Source organism: Electrophorus electricus, chromosome 9, assembly GCF_013358815.1.
Source record: "Electrophorus electricus isolate fEleEle1 chromosome 9, fEleEle1.pri, whole genome shotgun sequence".
Taxonomy (NCBI): domain Eukaryota; kingdom Metazoa; phylum Chordata; class Actinopteri; order Gymnotiformes; family Gymnotidae; genus Electrophorus; species Electrophorus electricus.
In genome coordinates this window covers 6970916-6986674 of record NC_049543.1, presented here as the reverse complement: position 1 = coordinate 6986674, position 15759 = coordinate 6970916, and the positions used below count along the sequence as shown (strand labels likewise).

Here is a 15759-nt window from a genome sequence, read left to right as displayed (position 1 = left end):
ACCCGGGTGATTAAAAAATACACAAATGAGCAATTTACTGAGTGGATTAACTTGTCAGTAGACGTTTAGATTGTATCATGAGAACCAGCTGTGTTATACCTCCCCACCTATGGAACAACACCTCTTCTTTTTTAAATCATGCTCCACTCACATGTTCTGCTCACCTTGCAATGTTGTGTTGAGTTCTTACTCTGTGTCGGACTGTCTGAGCACTTCATGGGTCATCCACATCCATTATCCCGTATCCAGTGTGAATTACTCATGTTGAGTGTTGAGCATTCAGTTAAGTGATATGAGTGCCCCTGGGGTTGTGTTAAATGGCCACCTCTGCACCGTGTTTCCCACCAGACCATCCTCATCACCATGGATGAGCCAAAGGGCAGAAGCCAGTATGTGCCTCTTACTCTTATCAGAGAGAAAGGAACTTATGGAACAGTCACTGTGAATTTCGAGGTGAGCGCCAGGAATTCTGCCTCACAGTCTGGCTTTCATATCTCTAGATGGTTTGCACAAAAGAACATGGAAGGTGTATGATGAAACATTGCTGTTTAATATAGTTTTAATTGTACTTTAAATTCTGTTAAGGTACCCTCATAATGTGAATGTTTTTAAATTATAGATTGTTGGAGGCCCAAACCCAGCCAGTGAGGACCTCAGTCCAGACAGTGGAAATCTCACTATTCCTCCTAGCATGGCAGTTGTGGTCTTCAATATACTTATTCAAGATGATAAGGTACTGTTCTTTTTATTGCCTTGATGTTTCTTTTCATTGACCTTTATTTATTAAACATTTAAGAATAATGATCTAAGATCAAGTCCCTGCTGCCAATATAATTATGTTCATTAAAATTAGATCAAATGTAGAGCAAATTGAATCCTTTTCAATATTGGCCCTTTGGAGCTGAACAACTGCTATGACTAAGAGATGAACACCTTTGCTGATGTTGCTTCTTCTCCAAACCAGATCCCAGAAGATGATGAGACCTTTATCGTGCGCTTGACAGGAGTGACAGGGGGGGCCTTATTGAACCCCAACAGCAGCAGCGTGCCGATCAGAATCTCCCGGAATGACGCCCCTGTGCGCTTCTCCCAGCCATCGCTGGCCGTGCCTGAAAGTGTCGGGGCCATAAATCTCACCGTCACCCGCGGCAGAACAGATGATGGCCTCCTGGTCGGCTCAGATGATAGAGAGGTGTCTGTCACATACGCCATAGTCACAGGGACTGGGTCAGCGAGTGCCTCGCTGGCAGACTTTGTGGACCAGCAGTCCAACAGGACTCTGGTTTTTCCCCCGGGCATTCACGAGAGGGTTCTGCGCTTTGTCATCATTGACGACATGATTCCGGAAATCGCAGAGTTTTTTCAGGTCATACTTCTGGAGGAGACGCTGGTGGGCGATGCTGTGCTGTTGTCTCCTAGTGTCATACAGGTGACTATTGAGCCTAATGACAAGCCATATGGGGTGCTGTCCATCAGCAGTCCGCCTCCAACACAGCCGGTCATAATTAATGAAGATACAACTGTGAGGTGAGTGGATTTCAGATTATATGGAGGTTATCACTTCCTGCTTTTCTACTGACCTGTACCATATAAATACTGTGTTTCTGCCGCTTCTGTATAGCTGTTTCAAATAAGGATAGAGGATAGAGAATATCACAGGAGAGAGGCAAAGTGATAAGACAAGCTTTCCCTCATAAGGTTCGAAGGCATCACCATTGTGAGAAATGGAGGAACCCATGGTGTCGTGTCAGTGAACTGGACTATAACGCGGAACTCCACAGATAGGACGGCTGTCTCCAATGACTTGTACCCAGCCTCTGGAACACTGAGGTTTGTTCAAGGGCAAATGGCTGCCGTGCTGCAATTGAACATCACACAGGATGACCTCCCTGAAGAGGCAGAGGCTTACCTCCTCAGACTGATTCCTGCATCTGTTCTGGGAGGCGCTGAAGTGGATGATCCCATGGAGGTGAGGTCACACTGATCATGTGGTCTGCCCTTAGACTTCAGAGGGTTAAGGCTTTGAAAAAGTAATTTTAGATTGAGGGAAGATGTCAAATGTGTGTATAATATACGATGGTGGACGGACCTTCAAGGGTGTTCATACTACACCTTGTTTTTTGGTTGGACCAAATGTGGCGCTTCTTATATTATGCATCTTACTGGATGAACATAAGTCATATAAAAAAGCAGGAATTTTGTTCAAAAGAATTATAATGGCTCTGTACACATAAGGGGATTTCCAGGGTTTATTCTGTGGCTCGCATCCCAGGTGGTAAGACTACCCCATCCTGGGTGGGAGGAGGAAGCCGTGACAGAAGGCAGCAAGCACCACCTTGGACCTCTCACAGCAGTGTGCAAATGCTTGCTCCAAAGAACAGACCCAGGATCAGTCTCCCCTCAGTGTAACAACTCAGTTGCTCATTAGTCGGGGCAGAAATCTGCTTTCAGATAAGATCTCCACTCCCATGTGTCATCTGGATTGCATTCGCCGCTTGCAGGAGGATGTGGTCTGAACAGAACCATGTGTGGCTCTCTGGCACAGCAACATGAGCACGACGCCGGTCACGTTAAGTGTCACCTGGTTGTTCCCTTCATGTGGTCGTGGCGGAGAACAGAGCACCCGGAGAGGCTTAGCATGCGAGCGACAGCTCTGGCTTGGGTAACGCCTCCATAGCAGGCTTACATCCTGATTATGTGCGAAAGGAGTGGGTAGACCCAGCCCTTGTTTACATTTAAGCCCTTATGCACCACCGGTGCATAAATGTAGTAGCTCACAACTAGCGGTCTTCCAGAGCGCTGCTGTACATGTGGCAAAGAAGGCTTGACTCAGCACCATGTGAGGGCTGAAGGCAGTAAGAGGAATTACAGTTTGTACATGTCAGGCATCCATAAATTAGCTGTGAAAAATCATCCCCGCAAAACACAAAGAAAAATATTGACGGAAGACTCTCGCCTTGATGATGCCTGGATACATGCCTGAGGGGATAATAAAGTGGCTTGTGAATGCTATTTTCTGCCTGCAAGGTTTAATGAAAGAGGAAGGCTTGCTAAGATTAGTTCTGTACAAGTTGTTATACAGATGGCCTTACGTTATACCCATGGTAATGTGTGGAGAAGAAGACCCACTGCAGCTGTGAAAAACATCAGAAAGTCTAGACACTAAAGACTATATTACTGAGGACATGATTACCATCTTATCCTGTGGCAAGCGGCCACAACTATAACGCGCTTAGTCAGAACAACAGTATTTTGTCGAGGAGTGCTTCATAGTCAAACATCTCCTATAAGTTTGAAGACAGATGTTTCCATGTTTAGATGAGCTATCCTCAACATGCTCACCCTTGTCCCCAGATGGTGTTTTATATCCAGGACAGCGACGACGTCTATGGCCGCTTTAGCTTCGGTTCCAGCGACAGCCAGAGTATCCAGAGCCAGCCCGTGAGGCGCTTCCTGTCCCTTAGCTTCCTGCGTGAGGCAGGCACATGGGGGGATGTGCGCCTGGACCTCACAGCCCTCTACATCCCCGCCGGGCTCCTGGACCCAGCGAGGGCACGGGATGGCGTGCTGAACAGCTCCAGTACCAACAGCCTATTGTTTGGTTCTGGTCAGTCGAGGGTCCAGCTCAACCTGCCTATATGCAACGATGCCTTTCTGCAGAATGGGGCCCACTTTCTCGTAAAGGTACTTCAATTTTTCAACAAGCCCTTCATCTGCAAACGTTCTACCTGTGTAAAAATGTGGTGGAGCACCTCAGGGTTCTGCATGTTCATTTGCGATTATACTTCACGAACCTTGTCTCCTCTGTCCTCTTGTTTGTCCTGTTTCCCATTAGACCTGTGAGGATAACCTCAAGTGTCCTAACAGTTTATTGTCTTTTAGCACAAGAGTCTCTCTATTAGCTTGCTTTGCAATTAACAGTCGAGCCATGGTGATGTGAGGGGTTTGGCTTGTTGCCACAGGATTTGTGTTACAAACAAATGACCCCTTCATCAAAGGACACTATGAAAAAAAAAACAACACGGAAAATCCTGGCAAAGATGAAACCGCTCAAGAGCTCCTTTAGGGAAACAGACAAGACACAGAACACACACACACAAATATGCATGCAGCAGACTGGCAGTGAAAGGGGCTTACTTGAGAGGACACACCATGTGGGAATATTTTAAGATTTTGTTAGCATGATGTGGTGATCATGAGACAGCACTCAAGGACTCCAGCATGTTATGAAGCAAACAACTCTGAACCACTTTTTCATAACTGATCATTAATAGAACTGATATTCACCTGCTTTGTATTGATCACTTTCAGTCAAGGTTAATGTCATCAAATGAATGTTTGCCCGAATTAAGTTATATATCACACTCTTCACATTTAAAGCTGCCTAGTGACTTGAAAAATGTTTTGAAAATTTTGTAATGGATTTTTGTGGGATGGGAAAGAACTGAGGTTGTATTATGCATTGACATATAGCTCAGTGGTTTTGCTTAGTCCTGCATCCAGTATTGCTCAGTATTGAGCAACAAGTCTAAGCAGTGTACCTCCAAAACCACCTCTGCAAAATGCGTATTGTCTTCCTGTAGCTATTCATTATTGATAACATACAAAGGATCTGGGCATGAACAGAGAAAATGTATCTCCTTCCATCATTATTTAGCTTCAGTCTGGTGTAACTCAATATAATGTACTTCAAAATTGCCGACTCTGCCTCTGGAAGAACTTGCTCCTTCAAGGTATTACTGTGTTATGGGATTTATACAAGGATGCGATTATGCAATAATTTGATTGCCTGAGAATTGAGGTTGGTCTTATCCTCAGGCATTACAGGACATATCTATAACATCTCTTATACTTAAAGCTGGAGCCAGGGCCCAGAGTCTCCGTCAGCTCTGATATCCCAGAGAAAACTCTCCCCTGCTTTAGTAAGAGACATGGGATATTGTTTTATTATAAGCTACTCATATCATGTAAAATCCCCAGTCCAGCATGGGAAAGAGACTTGGATGTCTCGGGTAAATACATTTCTGGTATGAGGCAGTCTCCACTGGTCCAGTTTCATGTTCAGCATAGTTGTTCTTTGGGCTCCCACACCATTTAAGGTGGATGGGTTGTCAGATTCTTCTAAATGTTGGAGATGCAGGGCGATCTGAGGGTCATGTGGTCCGTTTGCTGTGGGAATGACGTCAAGTGTAAACACACTGTCAAGACATGCCGATTGATATTACAGAGCAGTCAGTTCATTGACTATTTACCTAATTACGGCCTTCTACACTCATATATCATGTATTATTGAAGTCCTGGATTCAAACTTTAATGTTATGTCTTTGAAAACTAATAGGCAGCAAATAGAAGTAACCGCAAATTTCTCAAAGTCCAAGAAGGATACTTAGCCATTGGCAAGATACCTGCATTTGAATTGCATATTTCTTATAGACTTATTTCAAAGCCTTGGATGTTTGAATTGAGGTGGGCTATAGATTTATACCTAGAAATTCCCAGTAACTCCATCCATATTTTTTTTCATGTAATTACTTCTATAGTGTGTGTTTGTTAATCTTTACTGATATTATTTGTATTGAATTATCATTTGTATTGAATTATGTATCTATCAAGTCTCCTTGACATTTTCTGTTTTCACATCACTGCGTTTGAAAGGTGTCTGTCGTCTCCTCCTCAGCTGGACAGTGTACAGTTGGTGAACATTAGTCCTCCGGTTGCCTCCATCAGCCCTCGCTTTGGAGGGGCAATCAACATTTCCCTTGTTATCACACCTGACATCGCCAACGGAGAGATCGGATTCACCAGCAACCAGACGGTGGTGGCAGTAGAACCGGAGGAGTCAAACGCCAGCACGGTATCACATCTACTGCACTGTAGCTCTGTGACATAAGAGGGTGGATCCTAAAAACACAGGGATCTTAATTCTGTGATTCACTTCCTAATTAGATTAAGCTTACTCTTCTATGTCACAGTGTACATATACAGTGTGTGTTTTATGAATTTAATTTCAAAGTTAAGTAAAACAATTGATTTAATGCACTAGAATACATCTGAGTAAAATATGAAAGGTGTGACACTTCTCTCTGGTTCCCTGAGCATTCTGACTCTTTCTAGATCATTCTTCCTCTGAGGCGAGATGGAACAGATGGGCAGGCTACGGTCTTCTGGAGCGTGCGAACCACTGGCGAGAACAGTGGTGACATTACCAGAGATGACCTTTCACCTTTCTCTGGTTCAGTCACGTTCCTTTCAGGACAAAGTGAGGCGAACATCAGCATCACTATCATGGCTGACAGCATTCCGGAGATCAATGAGACTGTCCTCCTGATTTTAGACAGGTTTGGTATACTCTATTCCCAAGTGTAATTAGCCATCACTCTAAATATTTATCATTGAGCCTGTAATTTATGACATGGACTTTACACTGATGTTTTGGTCCTTATACTGATGTTTCATATGGATTATTGGTGTTAAGTTTTCTTTTAAGTGTTTAGTTTATGCCCACATACTCGAAGGTTTGGGTGTGTTTGATAGACTGTTATTTCAGCCTCATATTTAGTCCCCTGTCGATACATATGAGACTAGAAGGATGCTCCCTCACAATACATTTGTGACAGTTGCACTAAGACATGAGTGTGGTGACTTAAGCGTCCCGTTCCGCATTCTGTCTAAGTGAAGACCTTTCCCGTATTCCTGACGGGAACGCTCTTTCTCGTTGCCTCCCACTCTCCCTGTGCAGGGTAGAGACTACACGCTTTGTAGTGTACATTGGGTAAGTGTGCACTGAAGAGATGCTGCCCTTTTGTGTGCTGTGAATCGACACTTTGTGTGATGGTCCACTTTGGGCCGTGCCATAACGTTTCGATGGGGGAGAGTCTCTTTCATCTGGGTGTGTGAAATAAAGAGAAAGTGTGTGGGCCTGTGTGCATGCATGCAAATCATCTGTCTGTGTGTTTGTGCTTTTGTGTGTGTGTGTGCGTGCGTGCATGTGCATGTGGTGTTTGTGCATTTGTGTGTGTGTGTGTGTGTGCATGTGTAACAGTTGGGCCCAGAACTGTGCGCTTTTCTCATTTAGCACCTCATTTACCCACTTCCTTTATGTCCTGCTGTAAAGACATCAGTGTTTGTATGCATGCAGTGCATCCCCTGAATGCATTTGTTTGCTACACTGCTCCCTGTCTGCTCTTTGTCTACCATTTTACTAATTATCTGCGGCTTCCAGGGTTGGCTCAGCCCCAGCCAAGCTCAGTTAACATTGGACCCCCTGCTGCTAGAGGGGAGCAGCTAGTACAAACAGGTCTCGGAGAAGGCCGACCGCAAATGTGAACGTCACTGATGCAACCTTCCACACTTATGTTATTTATTCCTGGGTGTGAATGGAAAATGTAAATCAGATAGTATGAAATTTAATGGTGCAGCATATGTGTACTGCATCAAGGAGATGGAGTGGAGAGTGGCACGTTTAGTGTAACTGTAGATTTATTTTTTTATGCTGTAGGACAAACGTAGAAAATCAGATTCTGACGCCTGGTTTCACCAGCCAGGAGATTGTCATCTTGGAGAATGATGACCCTGGTGGAGTCTTTGAGTTCTCACCAGGGTCTAGAGGTCCCTGGTTTATTAATGTAAGTATAAATTGTCCTGCTTACTTGAGTTCTCAGGCTAACCTTGATACACCCCTTTGTCATTAATTGTACGGAATTACCAATTACAGGATTAGATGTATATGGTTACCAATGCGCTTTAAAAGGCCTATATGTTTTAAATGTGCACTGTCTGTAGGAGGGGGAGACTGTGGAGCTGAGAGTGAGCAGGCAGCATGGCCGTCTGCTTAACCAGCTGGTGAGGTACACGGTGACGCCCTCCGGAAACGAGAACTTTTATGGAGCCGGAGGAATCCTGGAGTTCCACCCCGGAGAGAGGGAGGTCGGGGTCGCCCTGGTGGCCATGCCTGATGGGGTACCTGAGGTGAGGATTGCTACTGGGGTGGGAGTGTTGTCTACAAAGTGCCCTCTGTACTTGGAGGCTTTTGTCTTGGATCTCAGAAGCCTTGAAGTTAATGGATCTTATTCTCCTGTTTATTCTGAAATCAGGTTTTACTCCTGGTGTGACGTTCCGTAGTCGCTAACATTTCCTTTAAGCAGAGCTTTTTAATCTCTCTTCTCAGCTGGATGAGACGTTTGCAGTTATTCTCAGCAGCCACAGTACCCCAGCCAGTCGACTGGGTGAACATAGGGAGGTCAACATCACTGTGCGTATGAGCGATGACCCTTTTGGGGTGTTGGAGTTCACTCAACCAGACCTCAGGTTCGCCATCAATGAGAGCAAAGCAACAGAGTGGTATTCAGGTATGCTGATCTTAGCCCTGGGATAAAAGAATAAACCACTCCAACATCAGCAGGGACAGAACTGTATATGTATTATTTGCTGGCTTCTATGGTGTGCTGTCTGTCTCATGCAGGCTACCTTGCTCAATGCTTGTATGGAAACTAACTAACAAACACCTTTGATGATTGTTATAGCCACTTACCACATCGTCAGAGGGTGGGGATGGTTTGGGAATGTGTCTGTCCTCTGGGTCCTAGAGCCCACCTCCTCCAGAGATGTAACCTCAGTCCAGGGAGAGGTGGTGTTTGCTGAAGGAGAATATCTAAAAAATCTGACCATTTACTCCAATCCAGATGAGGTAAAAGTCCTCAGAATATGATCATCTTATTTTTTGATGATTCTTATACAACAGACAGTGTACATCATATTTGAAAAAAAATTGTATTCTGTCAGATTCCAGAAGATGCTGAAATGTTTACAATCTCTCTCATCAATGCAACTGGTGGCGCTAGATTGGGCAATGCTCTAAATGCAAGCCTAGAAATTAATAAGAACGATGACCCCATTTACTTTGCAGGTATGTTTGTAACCTAGATAAATGTTTGTAGCCTAGATAAATTCTCATTTAATCTTTATTGATCAAAATAATGTGAGTTAATTTGATAGTGTTTTGATCAATGGTGTCATATAATACTGCGTTTCCCATTTTAACACAGAGCCAGTAATTCAGAGAATTAGAGAAGGTGGTGTGGTGAACTTCACCATCTTGAGGGCTGGGCTGGCTAACTTTGTAGCAACGGTCTTGTATCGGTTCGAGTATGGGGACTCAACGCCAGGAGACTTCATCCCATTAAGAAATGATTCGCTGCTGGTGTTTACCTACGGGGAATGGATGAAGAACATATCAGTTGCTATAAATGATGATAACATCCCTGAAGCAGACGAATCCTTTCACATCGTTCTGTTCAATGCCACAGGTGTGCAATGTGTTACATATTTAATATCCTGTATTCACTGCACATGGAAACCTTTGTTTTAGCTTGCGAACAAGGGCTCTATTTTAAAGCCAGCTTGCCAAAATCTAGACTTTGATTAACTAGCCCAGGTATTAATTTCCGTATCCTTCACATGATGAAAGCTCTGCTTGCAAATTTATTTTATTATGCTTTTGGCTGGCCAGGCCTCATTTAGAAACTGAAATAAACCTTCTTTCATAAAACATGTTTCCATCAACTCTGCCTTCATAAAGCACTATATATTTTTGTGCTGGCCAACTGCATGTTCTAAAAACCCTTTTCGACGGCCAGATGATGCACTTCATTTCCAAGTCTTTCCTCTGCAGCCAATGAATCCAGATTATTTGCCATTTGTTTCAATACACAGAGAGCTGTGTTGATTGGGCTCCACTGGCCTGACCCTACAAAGCCCTCTCTAATCCAAGCATTGTGCTAACACATACACACACGCATGAAAGGGGGGGTGGGGAGCGAATAGTGTAGGCAGTTAATTACAGACTCCGACCTCTCTTTTCCTCTCACTCTATACATCACAAAACCAATCCAACCAAGAGATTTTGCATTTAGTGCTTTTACCAGGGCTCTTAAAGGAATGCTGGTCTTAATCCCAGAGAAAATGAAAAAATGGCAAATTGCTTCTATTTGAAACTGGGCCATTGTTTTCATTGCCAACGTTACTGTGTACTTTGTCAATTAGAAAGGTGTCTTCAGTGTTCGATATGACAGTAACAAAGCTCTGATGCACTTTTCAAATTTACAAACACTGGGGCCTTGTTTATGAAAGATTATAGAGGATTATATGTGAGTGTTTGTAATGTTGAATAGATTTGGATGCATGCTGCACAAAAGGTACTTTGGCTTCTTTCACAACTAATTGTTAATGCATCATCATGTCTTTCACTAACATTCATGGCATTTAGTTAACAATTTTTATTCAAATCAACTTACCATTCTGACTGAACACAATTTGAGGGTTAAGTGTCTTGCTCAGGGGCCCAACAGTGGCAACATGGGAATGGTGGGGCTTGAACCGGTACTACAGGAGTACTTTAACCACTGAACTACCACTGTTTTTTTCTTGATGTTGCAAGAAACACTAGACTATTTTAAATGGACACAGTTTAGGGAAATGGAAAACGTAATACTTTTTATAGTCTGTCTATCATTCTCTATGCGGAAACTTTCCATGGAAAAGCTGCTTTACATGCCTATTCAGCTTTTCTGTCTACTATAGAGTCACCTATTAGAGGTGGTCGTTATATTTCAAATGCATATATTATAGTACATGTATTACAAAAACAAAGTGTATTGCATTATAATGGGTGGCCACTGCACTGCCATTGGTAATACATGCCTTAGATAAGACTGCTCATTGTGCTTAAACAAATAATACTTTTGTCAGAAAATAGTGTTCTGACAGATGTTAATAATAATAAAGTATAATAATAATCATTTGTCAGATCACTCTCTGATGGATTATTTTACATAGTCTGGGCAGAGTCAGGATCACGTTCCCATGTGACATTGGGTGTGTGTTGGGTGTTCAGGAGACACCGTGGTGTATGGACAGGATACTGCTACCGTGGTGATTGAAGCCAATGATGACACCAGTGGGATATTCTTCCTGGATGCTACTGAGAAGTCTGTGGAAGAGGGGAGGTCTAACAAATATTAGTAAGAAGGCTAATTTCAGGACTTCCTATAAGTCTTTACATGCACAAGTCATGGAGTTAATAATGTGTGACAAATTTAGGGCAATGCTTCTTACAGCTTTCTCTGTCAGTGAATACAGCCTCCTTCATGTGTGTTCTCACTAGTGTTATTTTATCCAGTGTTATTAGGGACAGAGGGCAGTTTGGCAATGTGACAGTGTTCTGGCAGCTGTTTGCCAATGGCACCCCTCTTGAGCCCCACCAGGAGTTTGTCAACACTTCGGGGTTTATAGTATTTGTCACTGGAGAGAAAACCAAGCCAATAGTCTTGGAGGCGATCTCTGACCAACTCCCTGAGTTCAACGAGTTTTATGAGCTGCGCTTAACGAATGTTTCAGGTTAGCTCATCTTTCATCAAAAAAGTAATATGCATGTTGTTAAATGTGAAGGTACTGGTCAAACCTAAACAATGACCAAACATAGATCTTCCATCATCATCTGGGACCTTCCGTTTCAGTCAATAAGCAACATTTCCACTGACGTGGCACATGTTTAAAGTCAAACAGTGTTTAACTTTTTGCCTCATAGGTGGTTATCCTGGTGAAAGTGGCAAATTGGCTAAGAACGACCTCAGCGCATCTGTGCTCATACTGCTCAACGATGACCCTTTTGGCGTGTTCACCATCAACAAAGACAGCTTAGACCAAGAGGTAGCAGAGGACATCCTGTCTGCGGATGACATGTCCTCAGTTACGTCTTTCACTGTGCTCCGCCAGCAAGGTACTTTCGGAGATGTGCGTGTGGCGTGGGAGATCCTATCTGGAGCTTTCCCACAGGGTTTGCCACCCATGGTGGACCTTATCCTCATAGCTACGTTCCCTCAAGCCGTAACCCCCCAGCCCCATGCCAGAAGGCACCATTCTGGAACAGATGCCTTCTTCTTCCCTGGCTTTCCTGGAGCATATGGCACGATCAGGCCCGAAGCTCAGCCTCAGGAGATTCTGCGCAGCCTAGCAAACTTCACCATCTCAGCCTGGCTAATGCCCAGAGCCAATACAAATGGGCTTATTGTTTCTATGGGCAACAGCAATGGAACTATGTATTACGGGGTAAAAGTCCAGACCAATGAGTCCCATGTTAGTGTGATGCTTCATTACATGACTGTTGGAACCAACGACACCCAGGTGGCAAAAGCAACAGCAATGAAGTTTGTGGAAGATAATGTGTGGGTTCATGTGCTCATTACAGTGGAAGATGGAATTATTGAGTTTTATTTGGATGGAATCCTGATGCCTGGAGGAATCAAGAGTCTGAAGGGAGAGGCCATTATGAATGGTGTGTAAATTGAGTCTATTTTAAGGTTAGGATCTAGGCCTAAATCTGGTTTATATGGTTTTGATCTGTGGTAATTAGGAATTCTAAATGTATCTGCAGAGTAGAGTAAAATCACTTATTTTCTCTCTCCCACATTAATGGCTGCCATTCAACATTCAGAATCTCTCAACACACTGCATTTCTGTTGCAAACCTAAAACATTGGCACAACAAATCATAATGATGTTTCTTCTCACCATATTACACTTCAGTGTTGCACCTCCTATTGAGAGCTGTAATGAGGCTTCCCCCACACCCCCACAGCCCACATCTGGATAGAGTCTGTTGTGAAAAATGCTCGTGCCATTGTTTCAAATTTCGACAGACTTGACATGCTTCAGTGAGCGCTGGGCTTGACTCATGAAAGGAGTCAGCAATCTTCCTCTCAAGAAATTGAATGTAATGTGGCTTTTTGTCATAAAGTGAAGGTTCCTGGAGAGACTTCCCTTAAATTTTTTTGATAAATTGAATCTACTGAATAGACATAAACAGCTAGTATATTTGACACTGTGATGGATTGTTAGCTTAAGTGATAGTGGTGGGCTTTGTAAAGCATGTTGGTGTTCATTCAAGCACTTTCCCTCAGCTTGTACAGTTGTCTGGCATTAAATGTGTTTCTGGTGACCAAAAACATGCATTACCTCCCATGTACACTAAGGCAGGTGACAATGACGAACAAACCCTGACTAGGCTTTAGTAACTCATGAACCATGAACCACACAGTGTGTTTTTAAATTTTGTTCAAAATCTTATATGAATATTTGCTGTCATTCGAGACTGAACTTTTTTTGAGTCCACATAGTCCACATTTCACATAGCTTTGCTTATAAGATAACACCATAAATAATGTATGCCATTAATGCCTTAATATTACAAAAGGTGTTTTCTAGGAGATGTGCACCATTAAACATGTGCCCAAATTGTAATAGTAGCAACACAGAACATAACCGCTGTGATTTTCCATCTGACCTGCTGCAGATGCGGCTCTTGTGAGGGTTGGTGCCGACCCTGACGGCCAGCAGCTCTTCACAGGCCTGCTGCAGGATGTGCGCCTGTACACCAGGCATCTGAGCCAGGCAGAAATCCATGAGCTCCACGGCCAGCCTGCCAAGGCCGACCTTCGGAATGTGTCCGGTTACCTGGCGTACCGCCCAGAGGAGACACACAAGTCATTTGTCGTGGAGGTGCGCGACGACACTGATGAGGAGGGAGAGGAGGTCTTCTACCTGCAGCTAGTGGCGGTGCACGGTGGTGCCCGGCTGCCCGTGCCACGACCCACTGCCAGGCTCAGCGTTGGCAAGAGCGATAATGCCAACGGGCTGTTTGGGTTCACTGGAACGTGCATTCCTGATGTAAGCAATGTGGCGCATTACTCAAACTATGTTGACAGCAGCCATGGAATACCTTTTCAAACATAAGTCACTACCGAAGCAGACTTAGAGTAAAGTGGCCAGCATGATTTAGATGAAGTATGAGTTTTATTTTATAATGTATTATTTCTTTAAAGCAGATTCCAAACTTTCTTGCTAAGGAACATTTTCATTTTAAATAGCTGAGAATGATTCTCACTTTCCCTCACACAAATACTATAAGACATGTTTCTCTCTAAAGTATTGTCGCTTGCCCTCCCATAAATACTATGACACATGTATCTCCCTAAAGTATTCTTTCTTTCTCTCACATAAATACTATGACACATGTATCTCCCTAAAGTATTCTTTCTTTCTCTCACATAAATACTATGACACATGTATCTCCCTAAAGTATTCTTTCTTTCTCTCACATAAATACTGACACATGTATCTCCCTAAAGTATTTTCACTTTCTGTCATATAAATACTATGACGTATCTCCCTAACGTATTCTCACTTTCCCTCACATAAATGCACTGATGCTTCTTTTTCATGTTGTCCAAAGAATTAGTTGATTAAATAGACAAGTCCTTCCTGTTTCATCTGTGTTTGGTTTGGCTCCCTAGAAAGTGTGAAACACGACCCCCTGGTTGTGAGCGCATGTCCCTATGTATGTTTAATTTGTCTTCACGCCTGGTTGGAAGGAGTTCACGTCAATCTATTTAGGGTGATTGGACTCATGGCATCTCCAATGGCTGGGTCGATTGAGAGAACAGCCAGCAAGCGTGGACAGAGCATTCCTTTAGAAGGACTGCTTCTCACTTACTGCCACAAGGGACTCCATGGCACGTGCCGTTGTGGGGGCTTTCAGCGAATCAAATCGTGACCAAGCATAAAAAATTACTGGCCCAAGTTACATTAATGTTTTACTACAATATCAGATATAGACCTGTTAGGTTTCTATAGAACAGGTCTCTGTAGAACAATGAGGTGGTCACATCCGTTGTGGTGACATAATGTTGTTCTAAATGACCATATTATACTCCACAAAGTGGTTCATGGTTTGCCTTGATTTAACCAAGTTATTTCAAATACTAGTAAATATGAGCACTTCAGTTTTGAGTAGACGACCATTGATCCTCTGTCCTCTCGTTATCGTCAGATCTCTGAGGAGGGTTCCACCATCTCCTGCATAGTGGAGCGCACACGTGGAGCCCTGGACTCCGTCACTGTAAACTACACTGTGAGGCAGCTCGGCTCCCTTGTGGCATCCAGCGTGTCTGACTTTGCCAACACCACGGGTTCCATCCTCTTCCTGCCGGGCCAGCGCTCTGAGGTAACACGGCTGGCTCGTCAGTCATTCATCATTAATGAGCTGGCAACCTCCCGTTAAGGAAGCACCCCTTTGAGCATGCTCCTCTTCTGGGGCAAGAGGTCAAGAGGTCAAAGTCCATACTGCTGTCATTTAATGTTTATCAATTTTGTAATTGATGAAACGTCAGCTTCTTAACATCTAGCTCCATCTAGTGGGTGATATAACTGTCATACTAAATCTGCTTTTATGGCACATTGTTATCATATGACAGGTCAGTTACAGGACACATGCAAAGAGATAGGTAGTGTTGCAGATAATGTAAACTGTTGTTATTGGAAGGATTCTAAGCCTCAGAAACTATAGACTTCCCCTCATTCTTCTTGATCGCCCAGGTTTTGAATCTGCTGGTAGTAGATGATGACATCCCTGAGTTCGATGAGTACTTCCAAGTCAGACTGATCTCAGCCCAGTCGGCCGATGGGAAACCAGGTTCAACTCCAACCAGTGGGGCGAGCATTGATCCTGACAATTCTATCAACAATGTCACTATCAAGGCCAGTGACCACCCTTATGGTATACATGGCCAAACTATTTTCTCCTCATACTCTCATCATCCACTTTCAATTATTTTGAGCATTTTATATTATATATACACACTGCCATTTTTAAATTTTTCTTGCTTTTGAAAATTTGCTTCTCAGACTTGCCTTGATCCATTGATTC

At 43.5% G+C, this 15759-nt stretch overlaps 1 protein-coding gene across 1 annotated transcript in view; it reads left to right on the top strand.

Moving 5' to 3' along the window:
- The window catches only part of adgrv1 (adhesion G protein-coupled receptor V1), a 110284-nt gene that overhangs the window by 15415 nt on the left and 79110 nt on the right, over window positions 1-15759 (top strand). Inside the window, exons 5-23 of the mRNA XM_035529958.1 lie at window positions 349-453; window positions 620-733; window positions 965-1527; window positions 1699-1969; window positions 3355-3684; window positions 5678-5854; window positions 6115-6338; window positions 7499-7625; window positions 7783-7968; window positions 8168-8348; window positions 8523-8686; window positions 8782-8905; window positions 9045-9305; window positions 10892-11018; window positions 11177-11394; window positions 11585-12331; window positions 13348-13721; window positions 14884-15057; window positions 15429-15609. Coding sequence (XP_035385851.1) covers window positions 349-453; window positions 620-733; window positions 965-1527; window positions 1699-1969; window positions 3355-3684; window positions 5678-5854; window positions 6115-6338; window positions 7499-7625; window positions 7783-7968; window positions 8168-8348; window positions 8523-8686; window positions 8782-8905; window positions 9045-9305; window positions 10892-11018; window positions 11177-11394; window positions 11585-12331; window positions 13348-13721; window positions 14884-15057; window positions 15429-15609 — 4648 coding nt within the window. The remainder of the gene's footprint in view (window positions 1-348; window positions 454-619; window positions 734-964; window positions 1528-1698; window positions 1970-3354; window positions 3685-5677; window positions 5855-6114; window positions 6339-7498; window positions 7626-7782; window positions 7969-8167; window positions 8349-8522; window positions 8687-8781; window positions 8906-9044; window positions 9306-10891; window positions 11019-11176; window positions 11395-11584; window positions 12332-13347; window positions 13722-14883; window positions 15058-15428; window positions 15610-15759) is intronic.